Genomic DNA, 21,054 nt, shown 5'->3' with positions numbered 1-21,054 from the left:
CAGGCACCCCACTATGGTTCCTAGCGTGCTAAGTGATAGGACACAGCCCTGCAGCACACAGAGCTTTTGATCACAGTGAACTCGCTGTAACGAACTCTGCAGAGCAATGCAGTCATTTGACAGCCGGCACCCACAGGTATTTGCCTCGCAGATACCAGATGCAGTGAAGGAGCTCCACTGCAGCTGCACGGCTCACATGCCCCTGCAGTGAGGCAAGGGTGTAGAAAAGAGAGGGAGATGGCTCTAAACAAAGCACAGAATAGCTACAGGTCGGAGTCCTGGCTGTCCCTTTTCTTTCTGGCAATATCTGAAAGACAAGGTGGGTTTGCTAAAGCAGCATGGAGCGGTGTTACTGTGTGCTGGGACCAGACGTTAACAGATCGCTTATGGGAGCGGTCCCTTCCTATTGTTTTGGATGTTGGCTGCAGTTGCTGTAAGCTTTTATAAAAAAAAAAAATAATTGCAATAAAACACCTTAAGGAGAAAATTTGGCAATTATGAGGTCAGAAATGCCATGTTTAAGAACAAAATACATGACGAGCCTAGGAGGTCTTTAGCACTTCCTAGCACCACAAGTGTTTTCCAGCACCATAATGTTACAGTTAATTAGTTTACACTATGTGCAGGGTGAATTACAGTGTGTTACAGCCTTGACAGAAAGCTTGTCTTTTTTGCTGGTAGCATCGTTAAGTAAACAGTCATGACCACCGATGGAAAATATATGGTGTATTCTGTTCAGATTTGTAATAATGGTTAACACATGATTCACCTTAATGGGTATCTTTCTTTGAAATGGACAGAGATTAATTTTATGTCAAGGGTAAGCTCACATGTTCACTGTAAAATTTGTGGAACATGAGGAAGTGAATGTTAATGCATCGCAAATGATCTTTAGCTTCAGTGATGTGTTTAAACGTTGGATGTTTACTGTCAGGCTAACAAGAGAGTCTGAACATTCTGTATCTATAAAATACACCTCTCACTACATAATGCTTTCAAGAGCAGGCAGCTATTGCTCCATCAGTTGGCAGAGCGCTTTACTGCCAAGCTTTCCTATCACCTAGCTCCTGGGACGGGGGATCCAGGCCGCACTGGTCAGGCTATAGAGCTATAGCCTACATCATCTTCTTACTCCTCTGCAGAGATGCTCCGTATGTTCTGTGAGCAGTCAGTCTCTGAACGTCCTCCGAGACACCACAGTCCAGCTGGTGGCTTGCTGGGTGCTTTTTTCTGTTTCTTCAGAACTGTCCCCCGAAAAAGACAGCCCAGACAGCTGAATGCCACCTGCTTCCAACAGCAACACAGGCCTGAGCTGTGTTCCCAGCAGCTTTTGGCTCTCCTGCTGCTGGGGGTGGGCTAGGAGAGGTGATGGACTCCCAAAAACCACAGATCTGGCTTCCAGAGCTGCGAAAGTCAATCCTTGCTCCAGGACCACACTGTTACCTTGTGCGAGGAGCTTTCAGAAAAGCGTCAGTGTGGAATAGAGTGAATTTAAACCACAAATTTACATTATCCTAATCTGTCAGAGGTTGAAAAAGTTGGTCTCTACTTTTGCCTGGTGTGGGATGATCTGCAGCTCACAGGAGCACCTGACACCACTCAGAGCTGAGTATTCACTCTCAACAGTGGATTATGGGATGATGGACAAGACAGATCTCATGAAAAGTCCATTCATTTACTGCGTGATTTCACGGGGAAAATGCAGACTGCCTCTGGTAATGACTCAGGCTGTACTATGGAGTGGCTTGGACAGGAGGTGATTTTGGCATTTTTGCTTTTTGAGTAACACAAGGAAGAAAGACCTTGGAGAAAAAAAAAAAAACAAAACCCAAGGCAAAAAATCCCAAGGAGAAAATACTAGAGAGACCTTTCTGTTACCTTATCTGCATTATAGGGAAGGTCACCTCTGTATTAATGCTGTTTGTCTAATAAGGGGGACTTCCAGAGGAAAACTTGGAGCATTTGAAAGACGTTTCTAACCAATATGGTTTCAAAGAGAGATTTTAATGATTGAAAAAGAATAACAGTTTCTGTTAATACTACATACAGTAAATATTTCTTGCTGTTTACCAGCTGAGAAGGGGTATCATTTAGCTACTGCTCAAGAGCTTAGCAGGACCAATTATGTCATGTAAGGTATCAGCCTGTAAAACAAGAGGAAAAAAGAGCTGTATGACAGGGCAATTGCAGTATAAGACGTGCAGTGATCCAAAATTCCTATTTACGAACTGAGAACAGGATTGCTTGTGCAATAGTCATCCAGAAAGCAGGCAAAGGTAGTTTGTATTATGTCTACTGATTCTTCAGAATTCTGCTGATACTGTGCTTTCTTCTGACATGACAGGGCTCCTTGAAAATAGCACTTTTTCCCAGGCCTGTTTGGATTGCATTTGTAGCATTGTACTTAAGTGGTATATGAATGTGTATCTTGCTTATAAAGGAAATTAATTTTCAAGATGATATCTGTATGGTAGCTGTACTTAGATGTGATTGCCCCTGAAGTACTTATCTCCCTTTAGCGTTAGTTGTAGTGTATACCCTGTTGTGCTGAGCCTCCTACATACCTAAGCCTAGGAAGGCCTTGCTGTTATCAGAAAAGGGAGTGAAAGCAATGGATGATTCTGGAAGGCGGGGCTGCCTCTGGCTGGTGAGGCTCTGAGACTCAGGAACCATGTGCCCAAAGTCGGTGAAATTGAGCACTGATATTTTTAGTCCTGTTCCGGTGACATACCCAGAAAATGATCCCTATACCCTTACTAACTGAGGAACTTCTCTGCTCAGAAGAGGGGTTGTGTTGTTTCATGGTGGTTTGTAGGAAAAGTCCCCACCAATTTTATTTTCTAAGTTTAATAGCAATGGCCTCACTTTTAGTTTTTAGGGGAAATATCTTTCTGCTCTGTGATTTACAGCACTTGGCAAATGAGGCTGGTAATTACCAGAGTTTCTAAATGCAACGCTGACAGTTGTGAATTATTAATCCTTAATACCCTAAGAAAGAAGGTTAGTCTAATATCAGCATTTTTGTTCTCTCCAGCTGAAGTTTAGCGTTTTGCACCATCTAACTCTGAAGAAATTTTAGAAAGTGACAGTCCCACTTGACAGATTGGGAACCCAAGTCAGCCAAAGCTGAAAAGATGAAGGGAGAGGTGCAGCCCGGGGCTGCCGGCCACCTGCAGGTAGATCCCAGAAGGAGGGATCCACCTGGGGCTGGAGTACACGGAGTGACATCAGAATTTTGTAGCATGGACCAGGCAGGGAGGGTCCAGTGGGGCTTTGAGCCTCAATTAGCCCTTGTTTATGCAAAAGTGAACAGCAGGGATTCACAGTTGACATCAAGTTGACATCAGTCAGCTCTTACCCTGCTGCTGACGTGGAATCTATGCAATGGTACGATGGGAAAGGAACCTAGTTGTAAAGCAAGTCAGATGCTCACATGTCATCTAGGACAGAAAAGGCCTCACCAGGATAAGTAGTGGCTTCTGAAAGAGTGAAGGCCAAAGGGCTAACGGGTTTGCTGACACCAACAAAGCGAGACTATCTTGGTGGTGGCCAGGAGAGGGCACGTCGTCCCTGCGCTGTCAGCAGGCAAGGGCATTCTGCCAAATGCAGCCACCTGCAGACTGGCTTCAGAGGAAGCTCCACCTTCCTGCCCTTGCCCCGAGGATCCCTCCCAAACCCACCTGTGGCCAGCCTCTGCATTTGCCATCAAGTGACACCTGAAGTTTCTAGTGGTATGGCATGCAAAAGAGCAGGAACCGCCTCAGGTTTTAACCTGGTTCTAGAATTATGTCTGATTCCACCTATTTCAATATTTATTAGCTAGATCTTTAACAGAAGCCCCTTTCTGAGGAATGAAGTACCAGACAGGCATGCAGTTACCTTATTACTGGTGGGATCAGCCAGGTTCTGCAGCTCAAACACACCAACTTCTCCTTTACTGTCTCCTACGAGAAGGCAGTTGGCATTCTTAGCAAAGAGTGCAGATGTGAACTTCACTCCTGGGCTGGCAGAGTAAGAGATCACGGGGTTCAAGCTGCAACCCAGCGGAGGCAAGAACTAATAGGTAACATTGCATTTGCCTGAGTAAATTAAATTAATAGGTAAATTTGCATTTACTATCGTGTAGAGTCTAGCAGTAATGCAGGCCTGATAAAGGTTGCATCTTTTACTTTTTATGTTCTAGATTAACTCAGAAACTAAGAAGTGAGGCTGTGTTTTGTTTGGTCTCTACCAGAACAAAAATCCCAGCTACTATTAACTAAGATACCCTGGTTGCCTGAAATCTACCCTATTGCCTAACATGTATGGTTGTTAATATTTTTATTATATGAATAATTTCCTTTTTGCTACCACAAGATTTGGTGGGCCTCCTACTCCACTGTGGGCTTCGTGCTGTCATTACTATTAAATAGTGCAGATCAGCAGTACCAGGCCACCGACTGACTCAGCTGCTCGTGCAATGGGCACCTACTTTACAGTACTGGGAAAACATGAGAGGTATCTGAACTTCTGGCCATCTTATCTTTATAAAAGTTCCAAAGTAGCTCACTTTTATTATTTTCCCTTTTTACTAAGGCAGTGGTAGAATGTATGATTTCTGTAGAAAAAAGGCAGTTTTGCCCTTTATCTATACCATGAGGCATCCAGCTCCTCCTCTTATAATCACAATGCTCTGGTAACTACCATCTGCTTTTACAAAATGAGAATTTCAAAATGCAATACTTTCAGTAACTAAGCAAGCAAATGGCATGGAGTTGTCATGATCTGATAACAATACAGATTAGGCAATAATGTGTAGCCTTTGTGCTGTTAAGTTTCAGAATCTTCTTTGAGAATAGGTAGTTACTTACATGCTGACACTAAGATCCCAGACTTCTGCTCTGCTTTCATTCACTGCTGCAAATATGAAGGCTGATTTTGGAGACCACATAATGTCATGAACAAAAGCAGTGGTGGAACTGAAAGTTAAAATGGGCATCTGTGAATCCTGGTGCCATAAAATAATGCTCCAGTCTGCAGAGCAGCTTAGGAACATGTCACTGCTGAATGGATTCCAGGCGACTTTGTACACAGGACCCTTGGTGTTTGAGAAGAAAGAAAAAACATCTTTGTGTTATTCTGGAACTACAGCCTCACAGAATGGTTTTTAATAGTGACCTTTCGTGGAAATCCCGGACTGTCCTATGACCTTAATAGCAACACCAGCATTATGTGTTGTCTACCCACAGAAAATTAGCAGCAGATGTGATAAGATCTTAGGAGTAAAAAGCATTCAGCTGATTTTGTCCCTCCACATGTTGTTAGGAGCAGCTTATGCTGAAATGGCAGCTTCATGGATGAGGCAGAGACTTTCAAAACAAGAGGTGCTGTGAAAGTTCTGCCACCTTTCTCTCAGAGGTAACACTATTTAACTGTGGTTTGCAGGGCAAAATTACTGATTGTTTTCTTAAAATAAAGCCAGGACTAAAGCTTGAAAACAGTTTGTAGTACAAGTTTTAATAAATTACCTAAAAAAAAAATAATATCCTTTTTATGTAGAAAGTAATCCTGTAAGGCTGTGATGCTTCATGCTATGGGAATTCCTTCCTAATATAAGAAAAGAAGTTGAGGTTTCTTTTGTTGCAGATGTCCTCTTTAGTAAATATAAGCAAAGAAACTATTACATTTGTGAACTGAATTGAACAGTTCCTGCTGTCATTACTTCTTCTATGTATCACTCACCTTATGGCCTCTGTATGTCTTTAGAAATTGCTCATTGTATGAACAAGAACACTGGTGGATAAGACCCTCTTCTGTTCCAGCAAGATAAAAGTTAGTATCCTGAAAGAAAGGCAGAAGTAGTCTAAGTTGAATTAATCTATTTATCACTCAACTAAAAATCTATAAAGGACTGGATGAGTTTGTCAGTGACAGTCCCCTGAAGAGCTAAGGTGGAGTTGCCAGAATGTTGTGCATTGGGCTGCTTGCATGTGTGCTGCAGAGGTGTATGTGCAGTGATACAGTGGTGCCAGAATGGATCAGATTTGCTGTGTGTGTTTTCTCCATCTACGCAGAACATATGCTGTGATTTTTGACTCCTGAAAATCTCAGACTTTCTGCAATCCACACGGGCAAAGACATGAATTCTTCAAAGGCTCGGTGGACAAAATATCCAGCTGGATAAAGAGGAGAGGCACAAACATCTAAGCTCTACCCTTGGGAGATGCTGAACAAATTCTCACTGATTTGACGGACACACAGAGGAAAGCTACCCTCGGATCTGGCCCAAGCAAGTGTGAGTAACGTGGCTGAAATGATAAAGTTTTTCACGTATGGGTGTTACTTGCATGGCTTACCATATCATCAATTTAGGGTAAAACTGTTATTGGATAAGAAGCAATTTGTTTCAGAACTAAATATGCTTTAAATACCAGTGCCAAACCCCAGGGTAGTGTATACTAAAGTAGCTCCAGCTGAGGATCTCACCCCTGCTGCATAGTTTGCCTGGATAATACTTTAGCCAGGGTGGACTTTCTGAGCCTACCTTTGGATGGAAGTCAAAGCACATTCCAGCTGCATGTTGAGATATCAGAACTTCGCTTTTCCTTTCTTTCTCACCTGGTAATTTTTTCTTCTCACTTTCTGTTCGCTTTATTTTCATGAGATCTGTGCAAATAGCAGGATTTTTTGTCAAACAGGTATGTGACAGTGCTATAAATAACTCCTGCTTCTTTGGAGTGCTCAACAGCTCTTAAATATGTGCATGTAACTAGTATAAAGAATGTCACCTGAAATAAAATGAAGCAATTGCAATTTCAGGTATTATCCCTCTGCAGAGAAGCTGCAGGGGAAAATGCTTACCAGTGCAATCCAGTCTTTTCTGTATAAGCCACTCAGTTATTCGGCCATCTGCTGAGATACAGATTAATCTCTCTTTCTTGCCATCTCCTGTTGCACCTCTGTCCTGTTTCACCCACCTCAGTTGCCATACAGGACCTGTATGTTTATTTGAGGATTCACTGGGACAAAAGATGCACATGATAAATACGAACAAAGACAAGACAATCTATTTGAAAAATAATTAACCTTCCACTTTGTAATGAACATCAAGTCTTACAACAAAAATGTTGTTTAGCTTGTCTCTAAAAAAAAAAAAAGAAATCTGAACATTGGCTTTGTTCTCCAGGAATTTTTTTTTTTCTTTTATCAAACATGTTTGATATTTTGTTTCAGCAGTGTTTATGTGCTGACACACTTTTCATTGATACCTGGAGTCATGAAATCAGTCTGCACCTTGTAGGACAATGCCCTAGACCCGGGGAGCTGCCCTTAAGGTAAATGTCTCCCTGGTCACCCTCTCTTATTTTCTTCTTAATTCCTGCTTTTCCCTCACCTTTTCTGATGGTCTTGACTTTTTTGTCAAGTGGAATTGGTGAGAAAACACCAAAAGCTACTGCTGGTCTCCCCTACAGATGCATTATCTGGGGTTATGTTAATACATGGAGTATAAAATGATATGTGGTGGTAACTTGCTGCATTTTCTTAAAAAGTCAGAGCATAGTACTCATTTGTTTCATCTTTCAAACATGGGGAATTCACTTTGTATGTGCACCAACAATGGCAGGGAGTTTCAAACCCCAAATAAGGACCCGTGGTGTTAATGTAAGCATTTATCAGCAGAAATAAGAATACAGAATGTTGGCAGTGCAGAGGATGGCAGCATCTGAGGATTTGGCTGTATTGGTGTGAATAGGTGAATGGGAAAAGTCACGCTGGCCCACTCCGGCCCTTCCAGGCATTTGTGCACTATCATAAATCTTTGTGTTTGCAGTTTTGCTCCAAAATTTTCTCATATTTGAGAGTATGGTTTATGTAGGCATTTCCAGTCAAAACTGGAAGACACTGACAGAAATTGGAAATGAAAAAATTGTGCAACGTCCCTGAGCATTCACAAGCCTTGCTTATCAAGACTCCTACTATTCCCTCAGCTCCTTAGTTGTGGATATTCTTTTATTTGTTATTTGCTAAGACATGACCAAGGTGGGAGGAGATGAGAAATCATAGCCTTACCTGGTGTCCAAAAATGCGGCATCACTACAACTCTGTACGTTATAGATTGCAACAGAACCATCGTACGTGCCAATGGCTAAAAGGTTTGGGCTTGCCGTAGAAAAATTCAAAGCAGTAACACCATGCTCACACTGGAAAACACGCTCTGGCCACTGACCAGTAGAAAAATACAAGAATGTTTTAAGTTAGTTTCTTAACTTAACTTTAGTTTCTTAACTTGGTCTTCTCAACACTACATACTAATTTGCGAGGCTCTGCTGGAAGATTCAAGTGCTGATGACCATAGTAACTACTTCTGGACAGAAATTAGGTGCTGTATTCTACATGGTTCAGTTTATTACTTGCTGCAACTGATAAAATTAGGAAAAATAAAGACTATGCAGAAATATGACACTGTAATATAAGTTAATGGGCCTACTCTAAACCAAATACCTAAAAATCCCATTCTCCAAGATTCAGCTATATGAGTACAGTGTGAGACTTCTGTTTGATTTGTTTTCTTTCTTTTTAAAACAAACTTGGCATTTTGGAAAATTTGTCCAGTTGTTTTCTATCTCTTAGTATGAAAGTAAGTACCTTTCCAATTACAGAAACTTAGCTGAAGATAAAATGCAATCTAACATATTTCAGGTAACCTGTAAACTGCTATTTTCATGCAATTTCTCCATGTAACCAAAGAACTGATTCAGCTCTGTTATGAGATTGAATCCCTGAAGTCACTGTACTGAGCTCTCAAAATGGGAAGTGGTAGAGTGTGTGTTTGCAAATAACTGTATTTCAGCGTGCATGCCAGGTCATATTTCTTAATGTTAGGGACTTGGTGACATCAGGGAATCACAGGAGTATTTGACTGTTACTGACTTGATAAATACACATTAAAGATTTGACTCTGTGATTTAAATCAGTCTTAATACACAAGTTTGGCCAAGTGAAATTGTAGACCAAACCAAACTGAAGTTGTGTAAGTCGATGGCAATCAGATGGTTTTTACCATGTCACTTTGGAACCGAGATTTCCAAGACTTTTTGAAAAAATGGTTCCTTTGAAAAGGATCACCTTTCAGGTGGGTATGTAAAGATGTAAATATTACATCTGTGAAATCTACTGTCTTTTTGACCATATTATGAGAAGTTGGATTAGATAATACTTTTTGTTGTTGTTGTTTTTCCTTCAGCCTAACAGAATTTCATGGTGCAACAGAAAATGCATTGGAAAGGATAATCCTTAAATTTAAAACAGATATTCTCTGTAATGAGAGTTAGGAAGTATTGAACAAATTGTCTATAGATTTTGAGAAACAAATGGTAAATTAATTTATTTTCACATTTGATGTGCTCAATACTTTTCCAGTCTAGAAAATAATTTCTACGCACCTGGGTCTACCCACAGTAATAATGAAACAGATTTATGGACTTGGGTAGGTCACTCTAGGGATTGGAAATGGGATGCAGAGGTCTGCATTGCTAAGTTGCCTAGCATAGCCTGGTACTACCTGAGAGTTGTAACCATCTCCTAGTTGTTTGATGGCCTGTGTGCAATGAGTGTAGTCCCTGTCAACACATGTCTGTGTTACCAAACCACCAGCATAGTCAGCACCTCTGTTGGAAGTGTTAATCGAGAGGACCAATAGGCACAGAAACTAAACTGCTTCCTACAGGCACTTTCTTTGGGTCAAGATTTGAGCACATCGCTAGGTATGGTGGCTGGAATCTGTTTTCCTGAAATGTGTGGTTTGGGCTAGAAAATTCAGCCTTACTGGCTAGGTCTTGCTTTTGGAAACAGGAAGAGGGAAATAAATAAAGCAGAAAAATACACTGAAGAAAAAAAAAGAAAACCAACGGGCAGCTCATTACCATGGGGTTCTTCAATGACCAACAGCAAGCCAAGCCTTTCTTCTGTTCTTTAAAATTAAACGCCCCGTAACCAACAGCTAAAAGATCCTAAAAGCACAGATTAACAGATATATGTATCTCAGTTTAACTTGAAGTTCAGTAGTATATTTCTAAAAGACAACTTTCAGTTAATAGTGACTCTCAGTGCAAAGTCTGGAAAAATAATGCTTGTGTCATATGTGAGTAGAATGACACACAAGAAGAACAGAATTTCTAGAATATTGGAAACTGGTTCAACTAAAAATGCATTCATAGTCATTGTCAGTGTGTTTGCAATGACCCCTCTCTGGCCATCATAAACATATGTCCCTTTCCAGAGATCAATACAAATTATTCTATAACCATATTTTAATGTGCAGTTTTTAATGGAATACACAGTAATACTTCTACTTTTCTCTCTCAACGTCAGCTGAAAAAGGAGCTTCAGTGACCACCTCAAACTCCTAGCTTTTAGCTCTCTACAGTGGGGTCCAATGGTCCAATCCTGTTCATTCCTTTCCATAAGCAGAAGTAAGAAACAGCGGCAAGACTTTAGTCTGCAACTCCATTAATTTTTTTTCCTACAAACAACAAGTAGTTTGTGAAACTAACACTTTAAAAGTAAGTATTTGTTTGCCCTATAATTCTAAAGCTGAAGTCTGGAAATGTGTCCAACTTTGTAATAGCTGGGGATCTGGTGTACTAACAGTATGAAGTAGTCTTTGTTTTCTCTCTTTTTTTTTTTCCCCTTAGAGCAATGTTACTGGTTTTATGTTTCTCATCCTCCCTTGCTTTTTACCTTCCATTCAGTATTTTTCTCGTGGCCATACGAGAGCTCCGTTGGAAAAACTGAGCCTTACATTACTCTGAAAGTAGAGGTGTCTGAGTCATTCTCACCTCCACTGAAACTGAATTAAATAAACTTGGGCCAGCTGCTCAGAAATTTGTGCCTGTTATTATGCATCTTACCCTTAAAGTTTGATGAATGCTGCTTTCTTGGGAGACTACTATTAGAAACCAAGATGTGGTATCTAAACATGATGGATAAATTTCATCAATGGTGATAAAGTTTAGTAGTAGTGGTTTAAATTTCAATTTCCAGTTCTATAACAGACCAAATCTATTATCTTAACATTATTGTTCAGGTGACTGACATTGGTGAATTGGCCCAATTAAATTAAATTCTGGACTGATTAAAGCTGTTGTGGTACATTTGTAGGAAAAGCCTAGTGTGGCTATCCAGCCTGTAGAATAATGCAACAATATTGTTACATGGAAGGACAAAATACAGAGGGCGGGATGCAAAGACAACCTGCCTGACTGTAGGGATGGATCCATTGCTCAGAGATCCCTCCCAACAAAATACATAAAAATCAGGAGTTTATTACTACCAACAATTGCTTATACCATTTTGTAAACAGCTTAGAAGAAGTGATTTGTTAACTCACTGGGTTTACTTTGCTCCAAGCCATACTGCTCACACTGTGACCGTTAGTTAATTCACATGCATATGACCACAGCCATTCCAGCCTGGGAGGTACAATTTCTTCTGGGGTTTTATTCAGATCTGACAGAATTGATGGGTCAATTAATGCTTCCCTTTGCTTTTCCTTATCTTTGTTTTCCTTGTCCTGCTCTTCCGGTTTTGCTACTTTCACAGCTGCTACTGTACCACCAGTGTCTGGTGTAATGTCAGGATCTAAAATACACAAATATCGTAGAGCCTGAGTAGTAACATTTCACTTATCTAACTCCAATCATTCACATCAGAAGAAAAATGTGACCTTTCAGCAACTATTTTGCAGAAAAAAAATATGAAGTGAAGGGTTGAGGAATTTAGACATCCTAACTTCTAAAACTGTGGCTAAAATGTTGATATAGGGACACAGAAGATGGCTGGATCAGGCTGTTGTGAGCCAGCTATGCCCCAGGTGTTTAATGAGTGGATTCCGCTATGCAGCAACAAGTTAGGAACTTATGTCCACTCCCCACCTGGAAAGTTTCTAATCTTTTGTACTTAAAAATTTGTTTAAACAGGTATTTTTTTCACACTAGGTGCCAAATTTTAAAGAGCCACGCTTATGCATTGATGCTGTAACACTGTAGCTAAGTTACATGATGCTGTAATAAGTTGCTCATTACTTGGGAAAAATGTGTAGAGCACATTTTTAGACTGTTTGCTATGTATTTTTTTGTTTACTCACGCTTTTATTTTATGTAATGTGCATAATTGTAATCTTATGTATACATATTTGCATGTAACACACATGTAATGTGCATGTAATGCAAATGTAATCTTAAATTGATCTGAGATCACTGTTAAGAAAATAGGAACACAGTAACTGCCATATTGTCAGAACAAAAGTCCTCCTGGCTGGTATCGTGCTCCAGCTGTAGCTAGTTCCCGAAGAGTGACTGAATATAACAGGTTCATTGCCTGAGAAACTGAAACTCTCTATGACACAAAGAGGTACAATACAATAAAAGGAGTGTGAATCTGCCTTGTTTTTTTAAATCCCTGTGTTAACTTGGAACTCCTGTAAAAGGTAAAATATTACTTAGCACTTGGGTCCAGGTAATGCCTCTTACAGTCTGCAATGAATGTACTTTATTTTAGACACTGAAAATCTATCAGGCTAAAACTTCTGTTTACCATCAGTTTCCTTATAAAATAAATAAATAAATAAACTGTAAAAGACATTCCAATACAAAAAATGGTTGGAGAAGCAGTAGAATTAATTTGTATCTTAACTGTCAGGAAAAAAGTTTGGCTAATATTTTCAGTAAGTCTCTGTGGTGATAAGGGGAGATGAGCCAGCTCAGAACTCATTTATTCAATTCTTGCACTAAGTATGGTAGGAATGTCTGTTAAAGTGAGTGTAAAACTGCAACACTCATGTTGACATCTCATAAACTCTCCTTTCCTTTGTCTTATTTCTTAAATTACTTGTCATCTGTAAAGGCATTCAGTGAGGGTCGTAAATCCATGATGTTCAATAGCATGCAAAGCCTTGTGCTGAAAACAGGGTAGCCAACAAGAAACAAACCTGTAAGGACAGGAAACTGCCGATAAGCAGCAAGTTTGGGTTGAAAAATATTCTCCATTAGAATCCTCTCCATGAAAAATAAATCCTGCTGAAAGTTTTCTGATGTTAATATAGCTTCTGAATGGCATTCCTCCTCTTCATGGATTCTGGCAAGAACAGCATTTTCCAAAATCATTATAGCAGAAGTTGTGCTGCCTGACAACAGATAATAGGGGAAAAAACAGCTTTAACATGATGATACTTTGCACGTAAAAGTCAAGGGGATAAGAAGTCTCCTCCTCCTCCACCTGCAAAAAGCATAGAAGAATCTATCCTCATCAAAAAATACTTCCAATATTAATTCTTCTTGCTTTAATTTTGAGGTTTTTTAATTGCTGAAATACTCAGTATGATGAGATACTTCAGGAATTTTTCATGATTGCTGTTTTGCTTTTACCATTCCAAGTCAATGACAAAGTTCGCTGGTATTAACTATTTATCTTTATTTAAGATGATTTATGGCAGCATCATGCAGAAAAGGTCTCAGTGCAGACCTGTCCAAGATTCTTTAGAAAATGCTTTTTCAAGTGCCAGACAGCCAGACCCAGCATTTTCTTCACATAGTTTTCACCACACAACGTAGTGATATGCATGGTTTAGAAGGATGAAAACACAGCAGAAATGTAAAACCAGAAAAATGTTACCTCTGTCAGAAGAGACAGGCATAGTCTGATCGTGCTCTTCAGTTGTATGAGATTCGCTGCTTTTCCCAGCTGTGGCTCTGCTCCCTTCTGCTTTTGACCTAGGTTCTATTTCCAATACATTAAATGAGTCATACAAGTCCCAGGAAGTGACGGTCATCCCTAAAAATGAATTAGACTCTATTATACAAGTCGCGTGTTTTGGTACATTGTTATGAAAGGCTACATATGGTTGAGCAAATATTTCCTTTTTGTACTACGCTCCCAACTGTTTGGCAGAGGGGCTTTGAAACCAACTGAGGGTCAGACAAGGCTGTAGCAACATCTGTTGCATGCTTGCAGCAGCTGCGTCAGGGTCTTCTGGGTGTGTGGCTTCCCTTCAGCAGGGCCATCTCCCCGTGAAACGGTGCTCTGTAACCCTGCCTGTGTGTGCTCAGCTTTTCAAACGTGGGTTAGAACCAGCCCTGCTGATGCTCAAGGCACACAAAAAAGGGGAAGATATGTTTTCAAATCAGATTAATATCTATTTTACTTTTTTTTTTTTTACTCATTTTGCATACACTAATAAACACAAAGGAAAAATGTTTGGAACAGCATTCCCCATCGTTTTCTTTGGCCTCCTACACAAAAAAAAGATGTCCGTAGAGAGGCAAAGCTCAGCACACACATCTAAAACTTAGATATTCCTCTATAGTTATTTCAGAGCATTGGGGTTGAATATTTTATAAAATTAAATCTATCTTGTGAGACTGCCAAGACTTTCAGCTTTCCCCCAAGATTTAAAATCTCTTAATAGAGGTTCACTTTTTTGCATTATGGCAAGTAGAAACAGAAACCAGTGTCACTGGAAAGGCGGGGAAAAGGGAACTGTGTCCTTTCATATTTCAAGAGCATAGTTGAGCATTAGGTGTTCTGCCTCCTAAGTATCACACTATGCTTGCAAAGTGCTGAGGCAGGCAGGACACAGCATAATGACTGTTACATTGCAATGGGTGCAGTGTGTCAGCACCAATGTTCATGTTTTAGGAGGGGCCGAAAAGGTCGCCACAAATCACATTCACCTATCTGAACTTAAAGCTCTGGAAATGAAAGTTGAGGAAACACCTTTTCTTGTTTAGAGATGGAATAAGGAAAAAAAGACCCTTTCCTCAGTATCCTACCTGCGCGTGGGGAGTCTTCTGAGGTCCCACAATCTAGCTGTATGCTGGAGTTTTCCCAAATACGTATCTAATAAGTAAACTGAATCTAATAACAAACCAAACTTAACAAGGCTACAATGTAGTAAATGAGAGCCTGTTCCTATTAAATACCCTTTCCTATATGGTACTTGGAAAGTTTACCTTTATCTTCCATGATGATTTTGTCACATTGCACTTCCTTGTTCTTTGCAGCTCCATTAATGGTTTGCATCATTTTTTGTACAAAGCAATCATTACCAGGTCTATTTTTGCAAGTATCAACGTAGATCCTATTCCTCTCCCTCAAAGGGAGAAAAACAAAAAAAAAAAGTTGCATACTGACCTTCTGAAAAATATTTGCATTCAACTTCTCAGTGTGCTTAACCACAAGTTGAACAGGAGAGGATGCTTCATACCATCAATTGACTGCTCAGGGTTTTTTTGATTGCTACATTTTATTTCATTCTCCATATTGTCTTTCAGCAGCTCTTTCTGACCTTTTGATGCTTCTCTAAACCAGAAATGGCCTGTAGAGGTAGGCACCAGCAGAAATCCCCATTCCAACTACCTTTGCACTTTGGTAAAATTCAGGGGAGCTCAGAAATACGTAGCTCCCATCACTTGAGAGTGAAAGGCAGTGCATCCAAGCAACAAAAACAAAACTAGTACATTTCTATTTTGTCCAGCCCTCAGGTTCTGTAGGAATAGTCAGTGGGAACTGTGTTTTTTTTTCTGTTATTTTGGCTTCAGTATTCTAGCAGTGGACATAGATTGTGCCCAGCCTCACTCCACAAACTGCTTGCTGTGCTCAGGGAGAGTCCCTGTCTGTTCCTATGCAGCTGGCAATATGTGCTGCATACTCCAGCTAAGCCTGGTTGATAAGATGCTCTTCCTTTTCCTTCTTCTCCAAAATCACACCAGTGTGATTCACAGACAGTGTGGGTTGGAGTCCTACCATGAATTTTGTGTGCAGATTTGCAGAAAAAAACTCACTCGGGTAAATTGTTTGACTTGCCAGCTGCAGTACACTGCATCCCAGGCCTTGGGGCCTGCAGCTACAAAAGCTGTGTGACAAGTTTATCTGTCTGACATCCATCATGGAGACAGCTTTGCTGTACTCTGTCCCAGTCAGCTCCTGGGAGTAAGCCAAAAACCTATGTGTTCTGTGTTAACTCCCTACCAAAGTTCATGGTAGTCCAGGGAGGAGACACTGAAGTGGAAATACACTAGATGCAACTAAGGAGAGACACAACATTTGAACAGGAAAGGTCACTTGTGGTGGGGTGAGGTTTCTTCTAGCTAGAAACACTGTGAAGAGCTTCAGAGGAAGCCAAGGCCTGCCTAGTTTGTTTATATATATGTTATCAATAAATGATTAGCTGTGAAGCTACACAAAGAATCAAAGCAGAGGTCTGCAATTTCTGTTTTCATTAAAATTAAATTGTGTAATTCATGTATACCGTGCTTCTCCATCTTCTCTTTCCCCCAGGCCCTGTGTGTTCTTCTCTTGTCACTATCCCTTGCTTTTGCTAATTTGCCTTAAGTTATCAGTGAAAGAGGGTATGAATTTGATCGACAAGATGGAGTTGTAGGCTGTCTTGTCGCAAAACAGAGACTTGAGCCCAGTATGGCTTTAAACAAAGGTGAAATTATGCACTGTAGCAGTCAGAACACTGAACCTATGTGTGAGCAGCCAGTTCAGGACTTTGTGACCAGCAGAGATTGGGTGTGCTGAGCATACTACATGCACGTACATGACTGCCAATATACATACAGAACTCTTCCAGCATCTTCAGATTCTACAGACACCACAACAGATGGCATATCCAATATCCATATAGTTTCCGTCTCTGTGAGGTAAATATCCACTCTCCTATCTAAGTCTGCTTCTGTCAGTTCTTCTTTTATCTCCTCTTGCCTCACCTGCACGTCTGAAAAATTACATGATGTTAACACGCAAGACCTTTTCTGCTCTAAATTTAAAAGACAAATTAAAAGTATTGAAATAATCAGGAGCCAAAACTTGTGAGGGACTGAGTTCCTTTGAAGTGCTGGGCATCTCACATCCACTGACTGGAGTGTCTCACAAATCACAGTGCTCCAAAGAACAGTTTAAATCTATAATTACACAGTGTATGTTCTTTACCAGATAAGCTAACAGTTGCATCTTGTTGAGAGCCAGGTTCTGCTGTTTCATCTAGTATGGACTCAGTTGTCGATGTGTTTGATATAGAAGTACTGCTGCTTCCATGTGTCCTTCAGTAACAAAGAAATAAGCAGAAATAGCATGTGAGAGTCCAGATGTCAGATAGCAAAGCACTACAAAAATAGCAGTGGTATTTACCAGGATAAACCACAGAAGGCTGCAAGAGCACATACAGTGATGCTCGTGTTGTAAAAGAAGTCACAGAAGGCTTAGGCAAGAAGATAATGAAATGGTTTGAAAAAGACTTAAAAAGGAAGAATTCCTCTGACAGTATATCCTGAGGCATTAAATAGTTGATGGAAAAGAAGCTATTGAGTTCTCAGATTCATTTTTAGCATATAATAATGTGAAGTGTTGGCTACCTACTGTATGATAACACATACCTGCATACATCACTGTTCTCAACCAGAATTTAGATCTTTTGGTGCTTTGTGTCTGCTGAAATGCCTTTGCAATGCACAAGAAACTCATGTGAAGGGATTTGCTTTTCTAAAAAAATAGGTAAAGTTCATAGAGGGGACAGCTGCAATAACTAGAAGTAAAACTCAAAACTTGGGTACAGTTGGGGGGTTTGTCAGCAGATTTTCTCTTCCTCAAAAGCTAAGTGTGACCAATTATAAATATACCAAAGGCATTTGAAAAAGACAAATTTTAAGATTTGTATTTAAAACTACAGTTAAATAATTTCATTTTGTCTTTTAAGTGAAGAGCTCCACTCCAAAAAGGTTGTGTTTATTTTTCAGGAGATACTTTGTATTTTTAAGTCATTTTTTTCTGTGTATTTGTGCCTGGTTAATATCCCTACCTCTGGGATTATCCTTTATAATAGCTAGCCTAAGAAACAGGACAAAAAGAGAGTTCTCAAAGAGCAGTCTTCTCAGAAATCACAACAGCATTAACTTTGCCAAAGAAAACAGTAAATAACACTTTTCTGTAACTTGTATTTTTTTTCAGTGCTGACTTGTCTTTTAGTGCCTTTGACTAAATAAATAGCATCTCCTCTCCATACAATTTGAATGTGTACACACCATTTGATCAAGTGATGCGGTTTGTTGTTTTTCATTTAAAACACAAATAGTTGTTTACCTTCTTTTGCATGACTTAATGGCATTTGTCAGCCCGAAGATAAAATGGCTCAAGTCCATTGACTTTTATTCCCTCTGTACTGAAAGTTTGTAAATGAAATCTAGTAAGTAGTGAAATGCGTACTTCAGCAGTTTTAGTTCATAAGTTTTGAATAAGAACGTTTTTTGAAATGGATGTACATAATCACAGAGGTAACTTGCTTGAGTTTAAAAGAGAGGATTCTTACTATGTTAACAGTATTTTGGTAGGATTCTTATTATGTTAACAATATTTTGGTATTTGAACTGAATGAGTAAGTATCGTTAAACCAGACAAAATATTTTAAAATAAATTTGTAACTCTTCAGTGAAACCAGGGCTTTTGTTTCCAAATCATTTTTCCATACCCACAGCTAAGCAGGTATTGATATATTCCAGTTTTTGAGAAAACAAGCTTGGGAAAGGCAGAGAGCATCTGAAGTAGCTGAAGGGAGTATATTAATGAGGTGCAAATGCCCCTTGTCAGCTGTACAGCCTTGCTCAGACAAGCAGAACACAACCTCATCTACCTTTAAGATGGTGTGTTGTCACGTACGTGTGTATAGGTACTATCATAACTTGCAGTTTGGGTGTCTGCATTTTTGAACTGTGAGGTACTCATTACCACCTCTAAAAATGGTCCATTTTGGTATGTTACACAAAAAAATGTGTTTTAGGAAGGAGAATTTGAGTAAAATTAGAAATATCACAGCGGCGCGTGCTGCTCTCTACTTTCACCTGTATGCGTTAGCACTTCAGCAGAAGCTCTGACACAGCCATGAGTACTGACAAATTCCATTTCTTCTCTTTGTTAGTATTCCTCAAATTTTAAATTGCGACTCTGACAGGCATGTTTCTGTATTTTGACAACAGCGTATCATTATTAGCCCTGCACCATTATTCCAGCTCCCTCTCTGAAGAGCAGGTGTGTGGCCGTTGCAGGGTAGGTACCCTGTGAGACATGATTTAGGAGACGTATTGACTTACCTTGCGAATGAACCTAAACTAGCATTCACTCCTGGGGTCTGATGCATGGAAAAAGAAGAGAGAAAAACAGATCCTTTGGACCCAAAGTAAGCACTTGATGCTAAGAGCTTGCCTTGCCTGGGTACAACAGTATTTGGATCTGAACAGAAGAGTGGATGGGGTGTCACATCCTTTCCTTCATCATCAAAAACCTGAAGAAATATTTAAATAATTATAATAGTTTCACTGTGTTCCCAAAACAAGTCACACTGATGACACTTGCAACATTTTTTCTCATCTGGAATAAAAAGAAGACCCTGATCTAGGCAGGAACCTGCCAGAACAGATAGGTAACCCCTCTCTGCAAATGATGCCCAATATACACCAGGTGAGGGGCTTTGCATACCTGGTTCCCCTTTAGCACTCAGCCTTGAGAGGGCTGTTGCCTTTGCCTGGAACTTCTTTGGAACTCTCTTCATAGAAATGGCTGCAAAATATCTGGAAAAACTATGTTTTTCCATTCTCATTCTCAGACCAGCTTCTCCTTCTTGGTCAGCTCTAGTGTCTTTTTCAGCTTATTTATTCCATAACTATGTATTCCATCTACCTGGAGTTGCTTATTGACTGTAACTAGTCAAATTAACAGTACTGCAAAAGCAACAAGGTAGACAATTCTGCTTCTTTTTTATTATGCTGCTCAAAATATTTTATTGTAAGAAGGGTCAGGAAGGTCTTTAAATTACTCTTGGATTGTGTTATGGGAATCTTCTGCTTTTTAGGTCAAGACATAACAGGTGCTACAGTCAATGTATCACAGACTTGAAAGCAAGTAGTTCTCAGATTAGGTGGAGAACTGTTACTCATTTTTTATTATTCTTGCAGATTGTTTTTGGACGCTAATCATCTTCATATAAGAATGGATTAAGCTCTTGGATCATTTCCTTTCTCCACAGCTCTTCAACTCCAGACATGCCTTTTCTTTCCTCCTCCCTCTCCCAGTTCCTTTCTGACAACCCTTAACATCAGCAATAACTCACTTTTAAAACTTTTTAGTAGTAGTGTAAGTGGCTTCTCACCCGCACAGTGTACTTGTTACCCACAAGAGACCCCCTGTCCACAGCTCTGCCATCGGAAGTTGTGGGCTGGATTCTGCGACTTGCTGTTCTATTTGCATAGATGCCACTTATGATGCTCGCTCGTCTTTGGCTACCAGAACTCGCTCCTGATCCTTGCCTTACCCTGAAATCAGCCGTAGAAGTTCTGTTTCAATCAACAAAATTCAAACAACCAAATACAAGCACCACATTACTTGTCCCTTAACTTTCGGGAATGGTTTAAAAGGTTTAAACCATTCAGGATGATAGTCCTGAAATCATGTAATTCCTTCCAAAAATGTCCGTTCAGCTTCTGAGGAGGCTTTGTTAAATGGTGACAGAGCGCGAGGGGGACAGGGGTGGGGGCAATGCCTTCTCTAAGGTAAAAACCGAAAAGACATTTTACTGGTATCTGCTTTTTTTGGGCCAAGCTTACAAATGGGAACCGGCGTGGCAATAAAGCAGTAAGAGATGCAGCCTGGGCCTGCGTGTGAGGCCGGTGGCACGAGGCGGGCCACAGCGCTGCCGGCGGCTGCTCGCTCAGACCGGGACACCGGCGGGAGCCCACCGCGCCTGGAGCCGGGGCAGCGCTGCCCGGCCCCCCGCCCCGCCGGGCCCCCCGCCCCGCCGCCCACTCACGGGGGAGGCCGCGGGCCGCGGCCGGGGCCCTGCATGGCGACGATGCTCAGCCGGGGCAGCGCGTCCCGCCGTAACCATGGCAGCGCGTCGCGAAGACGCTGCACGGGGATTGGCTGCCAAGAATGGCGCCGCCGATAGGCCGGGCCCGCGGCGCGGGGGTCGCGGTCGCCTCCCCGCCCGCCCGCCTGAGGAGGGACCCGCGCCTCACCGCGGGGCCGCGG

The 21,054-nt window shown here is 40.8% G+C and overlaps 1 protein-coding gene across 1 annotated transcript; it reads right to left on the bottom strand.

The window, feature by feature from the left end:
• Positions 1-1,936: 1,936 nt before the first annotated feature.
• Positions 1,937-20,992, bottom strand: DNAI4 (dynein axonemal intermediate chain 4). The gene is made up of 17 exons (XM_056356641.1): positions 20,834-20,992; positions 20,177-20,339; positions 19,122-19,312; positions 16,972-17,081; positions 16,600-16,756; positions 14,988-15,127; positions 13,651-13,809; positions 12,968-13,162; positions 11,369-11,619; positions 9,903-9,989; positions 8,050-8,201; positions 6,841-6,998; positions 6,524-6,645; positions 5,722-5,820; positions 4,851-5,077; positions 3,880-4,033; positions 1,937-2,144 (listed from the first exon to the last, which is right to left on the bottom strand). The coding sequence occupies exons 1-17, from the start codon at positions 20,866-20,868 to the stop codon at positions 2,091-2,093; spliced, it is 2,454 nt and encodes an 817-aa protein (XP_056212616.1). The 5' UTR covers positions 20,869-20,992; the 3' UTR covers positions 1,937-2,090.
• Positions 20,993-21,054: the final 62 nt, after the last annotated feature.

The sequence above is a fragment of the Falco biarmicus genome, chromosome 11 (assembly GCF_023638135.1).
Source record: "Falco biarmicus isolate bFalBia1 chromosome 11, bFalBia1.pri, whole genome shotgun sequence".
NCBI classification, from domain to species: domain Eukaryota; kingdom Metazoa; phylum Chordata; class Aves; order Falconiformes; family Falconidae; genus Falco; species Falco biarmicus.
This window is presented reverse-complemented; position numbering and strand designations above follow the sequence as displayed.